The sequence below is a fragment of the Microcaecilia unicolor genome, chromosome 3 (genome assembly GCF_901765095.1).
Source record: "Microcaecilia unicolor chromosome 3, aMicUni1.1, whole genome shotgun sequence".
Lineage (NCBI taxonomy): Eukaryota > Metazoa > Chordata > Amphibia > Gymnophiona > Siphonopidae > Microcaecilia > Microcaecilia unicolor.
This window is the reverse complement of record NC_044033.1, coordinates 165,733,375-165,750,709: the sequence shown is the minus strand read 5'-3', so window position 1 is coordinate 165,750,709 and position 17,335 is coordinate 165,733,375. Positions and strand designations below refer to the sequence as shown.

General features: G+C 40.4%; 1 protein-coding gene across 9 annotated transcripts in view; it reads left to right on the top strand.

The window, feature by feature from the left end:
• The window catches only part of EPB41L2 (erythrocyte membrane protein band 4.1 like 2), a 503,144-nt gene that overhangs the window by 445,543 nt on the left and 40,266 nt on the right, over nt 1-17,335 (top strand). For 7 of the 9 annotated variants that reach the window (XM_030196541.1, XM_030196540.1, XM_030196537.1 and 4 more), the window contains 2 exons: nt 15,419-15,472; nt 15,668-16,222. In XM_030196541.1, coding sequence (XP_030052401.1) covers nt 15,419-15,472; nt 15,668-16,222 — 609 coding nt within the window. The remainder of the gene's footprint in view (nt 1-15,418; nt 15,473-15,667; nt 16,223-17,335) is intronic. The other 2 variants (XM_030196542.1, XM_030196539.1) reach the window with 1 other exon arrangement.

Genomic DNA, 17,335 nt, shown 5'->3' with positions numbered 1-17,335 from the left:
AAAAGGCACTTTTATATTAAGCTAATTTCCTTAATACTGTAGCAAGTTTTAAATTATTGAAAAACTCAACAACACTAAGATGGAGTCAGCAGTCCAGCAGCGAGAGGGGTGCTTTCCAGTCTTTTGCATTGAGTGTCACATGTATGATTATCTCCCAGTTGGTGAGATGTCATATGTGTGTTCCCGACGCAAAGAGCTCCTAGCTCTCAGAGAACGTGTCCATTCTCTTGAGGCTAGAGTAGCAGACTTGGTGGAGCTGAGGGAGACAGAGAGGTACAGAGAGGAGACCTACAGGGATGTTGTATAGAAGTCCCACCTCCAGTCTGGTAGCCCCTGTGCTACCTTGGAGGAGGGAGGTCTCCTAGACGGAGAGCATCACCCTGGTGAAGTAGGAAGTACTCCTGTAGCCCAGGACCTGCCCACCAGGTGATGTACTATCCTCTCGCACCGAGGATATATCTCCAAGTGCTGCCCGGGAGGGATAGGTTAGGACAGCTATTGTAGTTGTTGATTCGATCATTAGGCATATAGATAGCTGGGTGGCTGGTGGACGTGAGGATCGCCTGGTGACTTGCCTGCCTCACGCATCAACTAGATAGGATTTTAGATAGTGCTGGGGAGGAGCCGGCTGTCTTGGTACATAGGAAAATGTGGGAGAGAGGTTCTGGAAGCCAAATTTAGGCTCTTAGGTAGCAAGCTCAAATCCAGGTCCTCTAGGGTAGCATTTTCTGAAATGCTAACCGTTCCATGAGCAGGGCCCAAGAGACAGGCAGAGCTCCAGAGTCTCAATGCGTGGATGAGACAATGGTGCAGGGAGAAGGGTTTTAGATTTGCAAGGAACTGGGCAACATTCTGGGCAAGGGGGAGCCTATTCCGAAAGGAAAGGATGGGCAACATCTTAACCAGGGTGGGACCAGGCTGCTGGCATCAGTATTTAAAAAGGAGATAGAGCAGCTTTAGAAATGGGGGGAAGGCTGACAGTCGCTCATAAGCGCATGGTTCGGGATAAGGTATCTTTCAAAGATATCACCAAAACAGGGAAGATAGGGTATCCCGATAGTGATGTTGCAAAAGAGACCATAGTAGATCAGGTGTCCTTAAATAAAAATCATACAAAAGATTGCAAATTAATACTGTCAAGTACTAAGCATGATGTAAATAGGAACAACAAACATAGTTTGAAATGTCTATATGCAAATACCAGGAGCCTAAGAAACAAGATGGGAGAGTTAGAATATATTGCACTAAGTGAAAAATTAGATATAATAGGCATCTCTGAGACCTGGTGGAAGGAGGATAACTGGTGGGACACTGTCATACCGGGGTACAAATTATATCGTAGTGATAGGGTAGATCGAATTGGTGGAGGAGGTAGCATTGTATAATAACGAGAGCCTTGAATCAAATAGACTGAAAATTCTGCAGGAAACAAAACACTTCTTGGAATCACTGTGGATTGAAATTCCATGTGTAAAGGGGAAAAGGATAGTGATAGGAGTTTACTTACCGTCCGCCTGGCCAGGATGAACAGATGGATGCAGAAATGTTAAAGGAAATTAGGGACGCAAACAAACTGGGCAACACAATAATAATGGGTGATTTCAATTACCCCGATATTGACTGGGTAAATGTAACATTGGGCACACTAGGGAGATAAAATTCCTTGATGAAATCAAGGACAGCTTTATGGAGCAGCTGGTACAGGAGCTGACGAGAGAAGGAAAAATTCTAGACCTAGTCCTTAGTGGAGCACATGATCTGGTGTGGGAGGTAATGGTGCTGGGGCCGCTTGATAACAGTGATCATATGATCGGATTTGATATTAGCTTTGAAGTAAGTATACATAGGAAATCCAATATGTTAGCGTTTAACTTTTAAAAAGACTATGATAAAATGAGATGAACGGTGAAAAAAAAAACTTAGAGGAGCAGCTGCGAGGGTCAAAATTTTACAACAGGCGTGGATGCTGTTCAAAAACACCATCCTGGAAGCCCAGGCCAAATATATTCTGCGTATTATTAAAAAAGGAGGACGGAAGAGCAAACGACAGCTGGTGTGGTTAAAAAGTGAGGTGAAGGAAGCTATTAGAGCTAAAAGAAAATCCTTCAGAAAACAGAAGAAGACACTGAAAATAATAAGAAACAGCATAAGGAATGTCAAGTCAAATGCAAAGTGCTGATAAGGAATGCTAAGAGGGACTTCAAAAAAAGATTGCGTTGGAGGCAAAAACACATAGTAAAAATTTTTTTAGGTATATTAAAAGCAGGAAGCCTGCAAAAGAATCGGTTGGACCGCTAGATGACCGAGGAGTAAAAGTGACGATCAGGGAAGATAAAGCTGTGGTGGAGAGATTAAATGAATTTTTTGCTTCGGTCTTCACTGAGGAAGATTTGGGTGGGATACCGTTGCCAGAAATGGTATTCCAAGCTGACAAGTCGGAGAAACTTAATGAATTCTCTTTAAACCTGGAGGATGTAATAGGGCAGTTCTACAAGCAAGAGTAGCAAATCTCCTGGACCGGATGGTATTCATCCCAGAGTACTGATAGAACTGAAAAATGAGCTTGCGGAGCTTTTGTTAGTAATATATAATTTATCCATAAAATCGAGCATGGTACCAGAAGATTGGAGGGTGGGCAATATAATGCCAACTTTTTAAAAAAGGTTCCAGAGGAGATCCAGGAAGTTATAAACCTGAGAGTCTGACGTCGGTGCTGGGCAAAATGGTAGAGACTATTATTAAGAACAAAATTACAGAGCATATTCAAAAGCATGAATTAATGAGACAAAGTCAACATGGATTTAGTGAAGGGAAATCTTGCCTCACCAATCTGCTACATTTCTTTGAAGGGGTAAACAAACATGTGGATAAAGGTGAGCCGGTTGATATTGTGTATCTGGATTTTCAGAATTCATTTGACAAAGTACCTCATGAAAGACTCCAGAGGAAATTGGAGACCCATGGGATAGGAGGTAGTGTTCTATTGTGGATTAAAAACTGGTTAATAGATAGAAAACAGAGAGTAGGGTTAAATGGTCAGTATTCTCAATGGAGAAGGGTAGTTAGTGGAGTTCCGCAGGGGTTTGTACTGGGATGCTGCTTTTTAACATATTTATAAATGACCTAGAGATGGGAGTATTTAGTGAGGTAATTAAATTTGCTGATGACACAAAGTTATTCAAAGTTGTTAAATCACGGGAGGACTGTGAAAAATTACAAGAGGACCTTACGAGACTGGGAGACTGGGCGTCTAAATGGCAGATGACGTTTAATGTGAGCAAATGCAAAGTGATGCATGTGGGAAAGAGGAACCCAAATTATAGCTACGTCATGCAAGGTTCCACATTAGGAGTCACGGACCAAGAAAGGGATCTAGGTGTTGTCGTTGATGATACGTTGAAACCTTCTGCTCAGTGTGCTGCTGCGGCTAAGAAAGCAAATAGAATGTTAGCTATTATTAGGAAAGGAATGGAAAGCAAAAATGAGGATGTTATAATTCTTTTGTATCGTACCATGATGTGGCTGCACCTCGAATATTGTGTTCAATTCTGGTCACCGTATCTCAAAAAAGATAGTGGAATTAGAAAAGGTGCAGAGAAGGGCGACGAAAATGATAAAGTTGATGGGACGACTTCCTTATGAGGAAAGGCTAAAGCAGCTAGGGCTCTTCAGCTTGGAGAAAAGGAGGCTGAGGGGAGATATGATAGAGGTCTATAAAATATTGAGTGGAGTGGAACGGGTAGACGTGAAGCATCTGTTTATGCTTTCCAAAAATACTAGAACTAGGGGGCATGCAATGAAACTACAATGTAGTAAATTTAAAACAAATCGAACAAAATGTTTCTTCACTCAACGTGTAATTAAACTCTGGAATTAGTTGTCAGAGAATGTGGTCAAGGCAGTTAGCGTAGCAGAGGTTTTTTATTATTATTATTATTATTTATTTATAATCTTTCATTTTACAAGGGTCACTTGCAAACAGTAATACAGAGATGACTGTAAATTAATACAATATAAGAAAAAGTCTAAACTAGAAAATGTATTGTATACAATCTATCACTGTCTCATCTTCCGCCAGGGTCGCTTTACTCATACTACCCCTCTCCTCAAGACCCTTCACTGGCTCCCTATCCGTTTTCGCATCCTGTTCAAACTTCTTCTACTAACCTATAAATGTACTCACTCTGCTGCTCCCCAGTATCTCTCCACACTCGTCCTTCCCTACACCCCTTCCCGTGCACTCCGCTCCATGGATAAATCCTTCTTATCTGTTCCCTTCTCCACTACTGCCAACTCCAGACTTTGTGCCTTCTGTCTCGCTGCACCCTACGCCTGGAATAAACTTCCTGAGCCCCTACGTCTTGCCCCATCCTTAGCCACCTTTAAATCTAGACTGAAAGCCCACCTCTTTAACATTGCTTTTGACTCGTAACCACTTGTAACCACTCGCCTCCACCTACCCTCCTCTCTTCCTTCCCGTCCACACTAATTGATTTGATTTGCTTACTTTATTTATTTTTTGTCTATTAGATTGTAAGCTCTTTGAGCAGGGACTGTCTTTCTTCTATGTTTGTGCAGCACTGCGTATGCCTTGTAGCGCTATAGAAATGCTAAATAGTAGTAGTAGTAGTAGTAGACTACAAAATGAAGAGGAACGGAGGGAGGGAGTTTAATAATTGAGGAGATATTATACTAATATAACCATTGAAGAAAATGGCCTGGCCAGTTCACATACATTCTTATCTTAATTAAAGATCTTTATTCTCTAACTTCCAGGCTATCCGGAATCTTTTTAGTATCTAGAAACACTTGAAGCTGATCTGGTTCAAAAAAGACATATTTTGTCCCAGTAAAGTTTATCAAACATTTGCATGGATATACCAATGAAAATGTTGCTCCCTATTTTTTTGTTTCTTCTCTCAAAGCCAAGAATCTCTTTCTTCTGTCCTGTGTTGATTTCATAACATGGAAGAGCCAAATCTTTTGTCCACAAAATGTTTTTAAAGAATTTTTTGAAGTATAATTTCATAATTGAATTAACATCTTGTTCAAATACTAAAGAGACAATTAAAGTTCTTCACTGAGTTACTTCAGAAAGTGAGTCTTCTAATAAAGCAGATATATTCAAAGGTTCAATTGGTGCATTTTCTGTTCCTATTAATGATCGCTGTGGTAAATAATATATCTTATTCGCCGAAGGAATAGCTGAATTTGGATAAGCTAACACTTCTATAAGGTATTTTCTAAATAGTTCCATCTGATTTATGCCTTCCACCACAGGAAAATTGAGAATTCTTAAGTTCAACCGGAGTTTTAAAAAGGATTGAAAGGCTTCCTAAAGAAAAAGTCCATAGACCATTGTTAAATGGACTTGGGGAAAATCCACTATTTCTGGGATAAGTAGTTAAGAATGTTTTGTACTTTTTTGGGATGTTGCCAGGTATTTGTGACCTGGATTGGCCACTGTTGGAAACAGGATGCTGGGCTTGATGGACATTTGGTCTTTCCCAGCATGGCAATACTTATGTACTTATGAGGTATTAGGGAGATTTTTGGGAACTTGCAGTACATTAGTAAAAGGCTTCCTTTATCTTTTAAAGTGTATTGAGCAGTTGACACATGAAATAGTGCACACAGCTACGGTAACAATTACCATGTTGACTTGAACTAATTCATGCATTAACTACTTAATTTGGATTGTGCCTCGCAGCACATGGTAAATTACCATGCACTGTTGCCATCACAGATAACACAGATAACTGAACACCACTTTAATAGGTAGTGGTGGTGGTATGTGCACCTACTGCTGCTCCCCAGTATCTCTCCACACTCGTCCTTCCCTACACCCCTTCCCGTGCACTCCGCTCCATGGATAAATCCTTCTTATCTGTTCCCTTCTCCACTACTGCCAACTCCAGACTTTGTGCCTTCTGTCTCGCTGCACCCTACGCCTGGAATAAACTTCCTGAGCCCCTACGTCTTGCCCCATCCTTAGCCACCTTTAAATCTAGACTGAAAGCCCACCTCTTTAACATTGCTTTTGACTCGTAACCACTTGTAACCACTCGCCTCCACCTACCCTCCTCTCTTCCTTCCCGTCCACACTAATTGATTTGATTTGCTTACTTTATTTATTTTTTGTCTATTAGATTGTAAGCTCTTTGAGCAGGGACTGTCTTTCTTCTATGTTTGTGCAGCACTGCGTATGCCTTGTAGCGCTATAGAAATGCTAAATAGTAGTAGTAGTAGTAGTAGACTACAAAATGAAGAGGAACGGAGGGAGGGAGTTTAATAATTGAGGAGATATTATACTAATATAACCATTGAAGAAAATGGCCTGGCCAGTTCACATACATTCTTATCTTAATTAAAGATCTTTATTCTCTAACTTCCAGGCTATCCGGAATCTTTTTAGTATCTAGAAACACTTGAAGCTGATCTGGTTCAAAAAAGACATATTTTGTCCCAGTAAAGTTTATCAAACATTTGCATGGATATACCAATGAAAATGTTGCTCCCAATTTTTTTTGTTTCTTCTCTCAAAGCCAAGAATCTCTTTCTTCTGTCCTGTGTTGATTTCATAACATGGAAGAGCCAAATCTTTTGTCCACAAAATGTTTTTAAAGAATTTTTGAAGTATAATTTCATAATTGAATTAACATCTTGTTCAAATACTAAAGAGACAATTAAAGTTCTTCACTGAGTTACTTCAGAAAGTGAGTCTTCTAATAAAGCAGATATATTCAAAGGTTCAATTGGTGCATTTTCTGTTCCTATTAATGATCGCTGTGGTAAATAATATATCTTATTCGCCGAAGGAATAGCTGAATTTGGATAAGCTAACACTTCTATAAGGTATTTTCTAAATAGTTCCATCTGATTTATGCCTTCCACCACAGGAAAATTGAGAATTCTTAAGTTCAACCGGAGTTTTAAAAAGGATTGAAAGGCTTCCTAAAGAAAAAGTCCATAGACCATTGTTAAATGGACTTGGGGAAAATCCACTATTTCTGGGATAAGTAGTTAAGAATGTTTTGTACTTTTTTGGGATGTTGCCAGGTATTTGTGACCTGGATTGGCCACTGTTGGAAACAGGATGCTGGGCTTGATGGACATTTGGTCTTTCCCAGCATGGCAATACTTATGTACTTATGAGGTATTAGGGAGATTTTTGGGAACTTGCAGTACATTAGTAAAAGGCTTCCTTTATCTTTTAAAGTGTATTGAGCAGTTGACACATGAAATAGTGCACACAGCTACGGTAACAATTACCATGTTGACTTGAACTAATTCATGCATTAACTACTTAATTTGGATTGTGCCTCGCAGCACATGGTAAATTACCATGCACTGTTGCCATCACAGATAACACAGATAACTGAACACCACTTTAATAGGTAGTGGTGGTGGTATGTGCACCTACTTTACCTGCACTGCTCTTAATATGCAGCACATAGGTTTTTTTTTCTATGTGGTATCTCTATGAAAGATGCTGGATCTGCCTCCAGTAGTTGCATATGTTTGCAGTTACTGTACGTTAAGTTTTGCAGCTAATGCAAGTTGGAGATATTAAATATTAATGTAGGGGATGGGGATATAGCCTGAATCTATCGAAGATACCCCTTTAGATGGACCTAGCATACCTTAAGATAATTAGGGATCCAGTTGACAGCAGATCATAGGGCACCTTAGGAGGCATTATAGTGGACTTCACATAAAAGGTCCCAGATGCACATCTCACCATTACCCCCTTATATTTTGTATGGTGAGCCCTCCAAAATCCTACTGTACCGAACTGTACATCACTACAGTATTTCTTATGCATGCAGGTGTCACCTATATATAGGCACAGTAAGTTTTCATGGGCTTTGGAGGGCTCACATTTTCCACCACAAGTGTACCAGTTAGATTGAGTATGGGCCTAGGTCCCTTTCTGTACAGTGCACTCCACTGACCACTGGTTACTCCAGAAACCTGCTTTGTGCTCTAATAGGACTGGCCATAACATCTGAAGCTGTCAAAGGCTGGTTATGTACTATTACTTTCATATCATTGGGGATGGGAGGGGGTCAGTGATCTGGGAGAGTAAGGTGGGGGGTGGGTTCATGCCTTAATCCCTCCAGTGGCCATCTCATCATTTAGGGCTCCTTTTTGTGACATAGGCATGATTGAAACAGATATCATCGCAATATAATAAAATCAACTATCCCAACATAAACACACCAAATCACACTCTCCCTGTTGCGGACACCCTGAAACTGTTAGGCGTAACAACTGATTGCAATCTTAATCTAGATTGCCATGTAAAAAATGTCATTAAAAAATGTTCTATGCCATGTGGAGGCTCAGAAGAGCAAGACCCTTCTTCCCAAGAGAGACATTTTGCGTATTGGTGCAATCATTGGTTCTGAGCCACTTGGACTATTGTAATTCCTTATACGCGGGATGCAAGGTACAAACCATCAAGAAACTCCAGACAGCCCAGAACACCGCAGCCAGATTGATATTCGGCAAGGCGAAATATGAAAGTGCCAGACCCCTTAGAGAAAGACTGCATTGGCTCCCACTGAAAGATCGTATTGCATTCAAGATATGTACCTTGGTTCATAAGATCATTTATGGAGATACCCCATCATACATGTCAGACCTAATTGACTTACCAGAGAGAAATAACAAAAGTTCATCACACACCTGCTTAAACCTTCATTATCCCAATTGCAGAGGACTTAAATACAAGTCTGTACATACATCCAGTTTCTCATATACCTGCACACAACTATGGAATGAATTACTGATCGCCATAAAAACAATACATGACCTGACAACCTTCCGAAAATTATTAAATACTTTTTCATAAAGGCGTACAACAAAGATTCCCCATAACGATTTGACTTCCTAATTATTTCAGTTACAACTATTCAGGAACCCTCCTATCTGCTCATCTTAATTACATCCTCATGACTGAATATTATATCTTGTCCTGATATCATTATGTTATGTTTATCTTTCAATTCACTTCCAATCCAGTATGATTTACTTATGCACTCTTATTTGTAACAATTGTAAAATTATTATTCCGTTAATATGTTTGCTATGATATTCTGTGTACCCATCTGTATCTATATTCTGAAATTCTTATCTTATAATGTGTATACGTTGTTGTAACATTTTGTAAGCCACATTGAGCCTGCAAATAGGTGGGAAAATGTGGGATACAAGTGCAGCAAATAAAATAAATAAATATAGACCAAAACGTCTAACTTTAATCCCTGGACATTTTTGCTTTGTTCCATTATGGCAGAGAAACGCCCAAGTTTTGGGAACAGCCAAATTCTGCCCCCAATACACCTCCCAAACACAACCCCTTGTTATTTGGATGCACTTCAGAGAAAGACATCTCAAATCCAAGTTTCGAAAATTGTGATTTTAAGTTTTTGGAGAGAAACATCCAAATGCCACTATATGCCATTTTGGAGACTTTTTTCTCTTTTGAAAATGAGTCCCATTGTATCTTAGGAAAGACTACTGTAGATATAGGTTGCAAAAATTAATAATATAAAAATCAGACATCAGATGTGCAACCTGTATGTGAGTCAAGCCATGGGTCTAGCATCGTCCTCTTCTCTACCCACGTACCCCATGACCAGCATCGTCCTCTTCTCTACCCACATACCCCATGACCAGCATCGCCCCTTCCCCTCCCTATCTCCTCTCTCCATAGGATCCAGCATATTTTCTTCCAGTCCCATGACCAGCATCCTCTCCCCATTCTCTTCCCCATGCAGCCAATGTCAGCCTACCTCTTCTAGAGTTGCTTCAATGGTTCTCTGCAATAGTACGGGGCCTTCCAATACAGCTCTGCACTCGAGCACTTCTGTGTTCCCCTGGCAGGAAATGCATCACAGGAGTTCCTTTATGCCAGTTTCTAGGAGATCTCATGCTCAGAACTGCAGAATGCATATTCAGCATTGTTAGCATATACATGAACTTCATTATGCCTTTTCCAATTAGCAGAATCTCTGTCTTAACATCAGCATCATTGATCAGTTGGAGAAAATTCTATGAGTACTCTTTGTTATCAGCTACTGCTAAAGCAAAAGCTAGAAACACTCACCTACATTTAAGGTACAATGTTGTATTATTTAGGGATATACAAAACATATGATCAAACTACATATGAATGGGGGAACAAGGAAAATTTTGTTTCACTTCAAAAATATATTTCTAAGGAAATAGAATGAAGCATGGATAATACAAAAGAATAAATTTAAGAAAAGACGTGTGCATTTCAAATTTGGCGACGAGGAAACTTCAGAAAGCATGCAGTGTGTTTCACTTACTTAGTTTTGTGTTTAAAAACTACCCACATGACAAAGAGCCACTGTTGTAACCAGCAAATAATGCAATGTGAAATATTGCCAAGATACCTTCTCATGTAAATCACCTACACTGCCCCTGAGCTGGCGATAAATTTTTCGACATTATAGGCATCGTTTCCTTCTGTTCATTACAGTGTTTTCATTGTGCATTGGGAAGAAATACTAACTGACCTCAGTAGCATCCATTTAAATGCATTTTAATACAATTTGCAGCAATGTTTAGTTCACAAGTCAACACCCGCACTCAAGCCCTTTGAGCTTTCTATGCATAATAACGTTAATGCAAATCGGGTGCTTAACTGTTTTTTAACACTGGCATTAGTTTTGAGCGTTAGCCCTTTGGAGAGAAGTTTGAATAGGTATAAATACTTGGCTCAAGAATGTTAACTGCCTTTGGCTAGCTAAGGCATTACACCACAAGGAGACTGAGGATCAGATGCACAAAGTTTACCATGCTATTAACGTTTGCTTTAGACTGGTTCCAGCCAGTGTAAAGCAAATGTTTATGTAGCTAGTAATGCACAAAAGGGTTTTCTGTGGCTCTAACGTGTGCCGTTAGCAGCCACTGAGAACCACAAGCAAATGTATTACTATGAGCTCATTAGTATTCTACTGTATATTTTAGGGGATGCACAATAGAGACCTGGGGACAGAAGCAGTTCCTTGCGGGGTTCCCGTCGAAATGTACGCTGCACCTGCGCCAACCTCTCACCACCAAGCTCATTGAGTATTGTCTCCTCCTCCTCCTCGCTTTAACAGCACAGATGCAGAAATCCCTCCATTAAGGAGGTGGTAGAGACACAAATGGTGACGGAATTCAAAAAGGCGTGAGATGAACACAGAGGATCTCTAATTAGAAAATGGAAGTTATAAAAATTCTAAACTTAAATGGCTACATATGTTTGGATTTGTCGAGTAATGCTGAGATTTTGACTCCGGCTGTGATTAATTAGGGCCGATACCAGGCAGACTTGAATGGTCTATTTCTCCTATATGGCGGTCTGGTTTAGGATGGGCTGGAAAGAGCTTAGATAGCAACTTCAGTGGCTGGAACATTAGAACAGTGCTGGAAGACTTTTACAATGAGAAGGCGAATAGGCTGGAGTGGGCTTCAACGGCAACTCCAGCAGTTGGAACATAAGGATAGGACCAGGTTGACTTCTATGGTCTGTGTCCCAGAAACGCAAAGTATATAATATCACATTCATTGTTGATTTAATCATGAATTGATAATGAGTGTGACTAATGGGCAGACTGGATGGACCGGACTGTTCAGGTTTTTATCTGCCATCGCTTACTATGTTACTATTAATCCTCTCTGCTACTGACCTCAGCTCTGACACAGGTATGAGCATCAGATGTCACCTGACCTACTGGCGTGTGATGTGGCAACATCTCAGCACGCAGTGCCAGTGAATCGGAGACAAGTATTACATGTGCGCACCAGTGTGTTCCAACTTCTATTCCTTGCCTGCAGTGCTGCAGCTCGAAACCAGAAAGAGACAGAGAGCTGACCAGAATTTTTTTTATGTACCATTAAATTCTTGAGGTCAGGGTGGGAGCGGGTTAAATTCTTGCGGGGATGGATGGGAAAGGGTAAGATTCCGTCAGGGACGGGCAGGGATGGGTAAGATTTCTGTCCCCATGCAACTCTCTAATGCACAGCTCCAGAGCAGCTGTAATTTTACAAACAAATGTCAGTCTCTGGAGCTGTCAGAGAGAAGAGAAGCACAATCAGGCAGCTGCAAAAGCTGCCTCCTTATGCTTTCTACCTCTCACCTCCCGGCGTGTACCCCCAAACGAATATTTAAAAAAAACTTTCCCTGGTGGTCCAATGGACCCCAACACCCCTCTACATCCCCCCCCCCCCCCAAAAAAAAAAAATCACTTTAAAAAAATTTCTCCTGGTGGTCAAGTGAACCGGACTCCTTTCCCGCATACTCCCCCTCTCCCCTTCTCCCTTTCTCCCTGCACCCTTCCTTGTACCTTTACAAGAGGCGGAGGCAGGAGGGCAGGAGCAAGAGCTCCTGCCTCAGGCCTGCCTGGAACAAAATGGTGATGCCCAGGCCCTGCCCAGTGCATTCTAGGATGTACCAAGCAGGGCTAAGCACCGTGTAAAGAAAAAACTCCTTATATGGTGTTTAGCCCTGCCCATTGCATCCTAGAATGTACTGGGGTGGGCCCGAGGGAGATGCTGTTGCTCCTGTCCTCCTACCTCCACCTCTTGTAAAGATACAGGGAGGGGTGCGGGGAAGGGGTCTTCAGGTCACTGGACCACCATGGAATTTTTTTTTAATGATGGGGGAGGTCAGGGTTCATTGAAACCCCAGGAAATTTTTTAAAAATAGGATCAGGAAGGGTTGTGGATGAGGGGGATCAAGAAGCATGTGTGTTGCAGGTGGGGTCGGGAGGCCAGGAGGCAAGTCGGGGGGGGGGGGGATTCCCACAAGGAAGCTGTGAGGAGGAGTGGGGGTGTCAAGGTCTGATGCATCCCTTCTCTTAAGGAGAAGGACTAACAGAAAGAAGAAGCCTTCCAATAACTAGCACAGGAATTGATCCTGGAAATAAAAGAAGAGGAAGAATGGGCAGATGTCCCTGGGATCTGTGACAAGAAGGTCCAGGTTCCATAAAAGTGAATAGCTCCAGAATGTACTTCTAGGGAAGGGAAAGCCTTTGATTTAGCTAAGTCCCAGCGGAAGGAGAGTAAGTCCCAGCGGAAGGAGAGTCAGTTTTGACTGGTTTCTGTGCTTTGCTAATTATTTTGCCATTTATTTGGCCCTTAAAGACTCTCGATCCACAGCGGAAGGAGAGTCAGTTTTGACTGCATTCTGTGCTTTGCCAATTATTTTACCATTTATTTGACCCTTAAAGACTCCCGGTCCAGGCTAAGGTTTGTTCTGAATTACTGGAAGAAAAGGGGTAGAGTACGTGGATTCTGATGCCAGTAGCTTCCCAATTTTATTAGTCCTGACCTGAAACCCTAAGATCCCAGATCTAATCTGCTAGTCACATTATCCTCCTGAAGTTGTGCCCCCCCCCCCCCCCCCCCCCCCCCAGTTTATCATACAGCTGAAATAACTATTCTAAAGGTCCCTAGACTGGCAAGGGCTACATGACTGGCTGAAATATGTGTGAAAGAGAGGGGAAATAAAGCAAAAAGGGGTTTTGTGGTTTCATGAACGACCCCAAAAAGGCCCTTTGGGTCATGGAAGACAGTACAGAAATGAAAGATATAAACTAGGCCAGAAAAAAGATAAGCGATGGTATGCATGTTATGTAATGTAATCTCATGCCGGCCTTAGGTTAGGCCAAAGTGAATTTAAAAAGCACTAAAAGGACTAGCAGGAATACATCATTGACCTTTCAGATTAGGGGCAAGTATTTCCTCTCCACCCCCCCCCCCCCCCCCCCCCAAAAAAAAAAAAAAATCACACCTTTGCTAGCGGGGATGCTGAAGCCCTGCCAGCTGAAGACATTCTTTGCTAAGCCTGGGGCTGTGCTGCTTGAGGAGCAAGAAAGCAGGCAGTCTGCTCCAGCCTCCAATGTTAGCAGGTTCCATGTGTGCTCAGTTCAGTTGCATGAACTGAGCATGCGTGGAAGTGCCAGCATTGGAGGCTAAAGCACCCTACAGACTTCTTGCTGCTCAGACAGCAAGGACCCTGGGCTCCAGCGGCGAATCTCTTTGGCTGGGGGACTTGAGCATCCCTGCCAGACACATATTCTGTGCCACAACTTTGGAGGGGGCCTGAGCCCAAAGTGGGAAGGGGACCCAGGCCCCTGAGAACCCCCCCCATGGCTTTAAATCTTGAGGACACGGTGTGGGGGGAGGGAAATGGCAGGGAGACAGGGAGGAGGGATTTACATATTAAATATGAATGTGGCACATACATTGCTTGTACTGTTATAACGCTGGTTGATTATTTGGACTCATTGTTATCTTGGTCGTATTTTTTTCCCACTGATTTTTTTTCACATGGCTTATAATGTTGATTATGTGCTATTCAACAATAAACAGAATAAAAAAAAAATAGGTTAAGCGGTTGTTAACTGATAGTGTCACTAATTTTAAATAAGTCAACATTGCCTCCATAGAAAGAATGACAGCTGTCTACACTCCAGCCTGTCATCACACCTTCTGTAAGCAAATTAGAAGAGCATATATATTTGAGTGAATAGATATTTGTAGAAATGTCTCCAGGTAGAGTTGAGGACAATAATGGAACATCTGTAATGGCTATGTCTCATGCATGCTCTTATCTTTGAACAATCCATCATACTTTTAACTTTAAAAACATAGTTGTTACTTCCTTCTACAACAATATCTATTTTTTTCTCATATAGGGCCTCCAGAGTCCAGAAGTATTTTATTTAAATCAAGTGCTATATGCATATATTACAGAACTATTTAAAAATATTTAAATATAGTGTTCACTTAAAGTAATCTAACTTAATATTGTTTTCTTTGCAGTCTGGAATTGTTTCTCCTTTATTTCAGTATTGACAGTGTAATCCTTGTTTTCTTTTGAAAAATTGAACTTGAGAGTATCTTTTCACTTAGTAAATAATTTAAGCAACCATTTATTTTTCTAAGAAACTGCAGTACTTAGTTTTGAAATAAGCTTTACAATAGCTGATATACATGGGTTCTTTTGTTTAATGTGTTCATCATAACAAAGAAGGTTTCAGACTAAGTACCATAAAGTGGAGAAAATCCTAAAGATGGTTGTGAGTGTAAACTGTAGAATACCTTCTGAAAAGCTCAGTTGTTCTGGTTGCTGGTTTAAAAAAAATAATTAAAAAAAAGCATAAGTGTACTATTTTAACTCTACACCTGACTCCAAGTTAGACATGTGCCAATTTGTTCGTTTGTTTTCTCTTTGTGTGATGTATTGTGTTGTACATCTTTGTCTTGTACTTTTCTACTGTACATGATTGTTTTATTGAATGATACATTAAGTGAAGGCTGATGTTACCTCATTCTGCCTAGGTATAATTAAATGTATTGACTTTGTGTCCTTTGGTTACTTTTCCTTTCACAGAAACTTGTTCCCAGAACAGAAGGGCCCTACACTGGATCCAATGCTGCTATTAAGGTGCTCCTGTTTTCCCATAAGTCACTCCATCAGTCATTTCTGGTCACTTTCATATTCTCATTTTTTATCTCCTTTTCAGTTCACCACCACATTCTTTATGGTCTCTGACATGAGCCAACTTTAGTTAATTTTTGTTCCATCATTTTTTGTTTATTCATATACTATTTTTTTCCTCATCCATATTTTTTCGTGTAGAGCTTAAATGAGGTTCAGAACATAGTGGAAGAGAAGAATCAGACAGAAGTTGTAATGGAAGAGACAGTTGTCCCAGAGGAAATCAAGAAAGAAACAAATGAAAAAGTTAACAGAGATGGGAAACCTGCTGAGCAGACCCAAACAGCAATAGCACCCATGAAAAATGATTCGACATGTTTGTCTGATAGCAGCAGCAATAGTGAAGACGAAGAGGCAGAATACCAGACAGACAGCACAATGAATGAGAGTGGCATAAAGGAGGAACCAGAAGAACATTTAGAAGACATCAAAGAGTTGACAGCAGAGAACATGCAGTATACCGCTGCAGTAGGAGAAGCCAATTCAATAGTAGTAACAGTTGCACATACAGAAGATAGCGCTGAAACATTAAGCCATGAAGTTACAGTGATTGTAGATGTATCTGAAGATAAAAATGTATGTGAAGAAACCAAGCAAGACATGCATTTGGAAGAGATAGAAGATCAGCCCAAGATAAATGGCGACGTTTCTCACATTGACATTGATGTTACTCCTCAAATTATTTCTTGTTCTGAGGTAAATGAGAAGAACAGGAGGGGAACTAGATGATAAAAGGTATTTCTCTAGGGAAAATGTGCCTTTCTCCTTCTGTCCTTCCAGTACTTTTTTTTTTTTTAAGCAAGATTTGGATCTTTCCTGTCACTCATTGGGGGAGCAACTGAATCTTTCCTGCCTCACTCATGATTTCTGACTTCATTTTCTGGGATTCAGGCATGAAAAAGAGCTCTACAAACCTTCCTGTCACAAATCATTTCTCATTCTACAGCAAACTTTTTTCCATTCCATTTTTTTTATTTATGTTGGTAATGTTCTAATCTATTTTCCTGTTTCATTTTAATAAATCTGTTTTGTGTGATTTCATATTTGTTTCTGTTAAAATCAGTGTGTAATAAACAGTAGTATTTTTTTTGTTCTCTTTTCTCCTCTGAACTTAACATGTTCATTCTGTCCTGGATCTTTATTCCTTCCAAATTTTTATTGTGTTTGTCATTACAGGCAAGCAAACCTAGATCAGAATTAATACGTAAAAGCTTTTTAAGCTTATTATATTTTTTCATAGATTCATTCACACAGTTGTTTCAAACAAAGGTTAAATGTGGACGAGGAATGTTTATCTATATACACATACAGCTTAACTGAATGCTATACTAAAAAAGAGAGGGGCTATGTTTTGCCCACATGGTTTATTCCAGACATAAATGTAACTGTGGTAATTCACTCTGTATAACTTTTGTGGTGTTTCAGAGAAGTAACCTGGAGGAATTTGGCAATGTAGCATTTTTAGGATCTCTTGGTTGTCTTCATAGATCAAGCTGTACAAATCTGATAGGAGTAACTTTATTAAATATGAACTGTGAGTTTGTATCCAGCACAAGTTGTTTGAAACAAAGATTGGTGCTTTAAGGGAGGAAAACATGCATCCAACTATAGGCAGAATAGTTAGTCTAGTACTTTTTTTTTTTTATGCTTCCAAGTATTCAGTGTTTCTTGAGTTTTATTGCTTTTAAAGAACTGGTTGATGCAAACTACTGGTTGTAAGTATTTCCTAATTATGAGTAGGCAGTTGCTGTGCTCTTGGTTTGATTTTGTATATTTCTTCTTTCATGTTTTGAGGGCATTAGCATATGG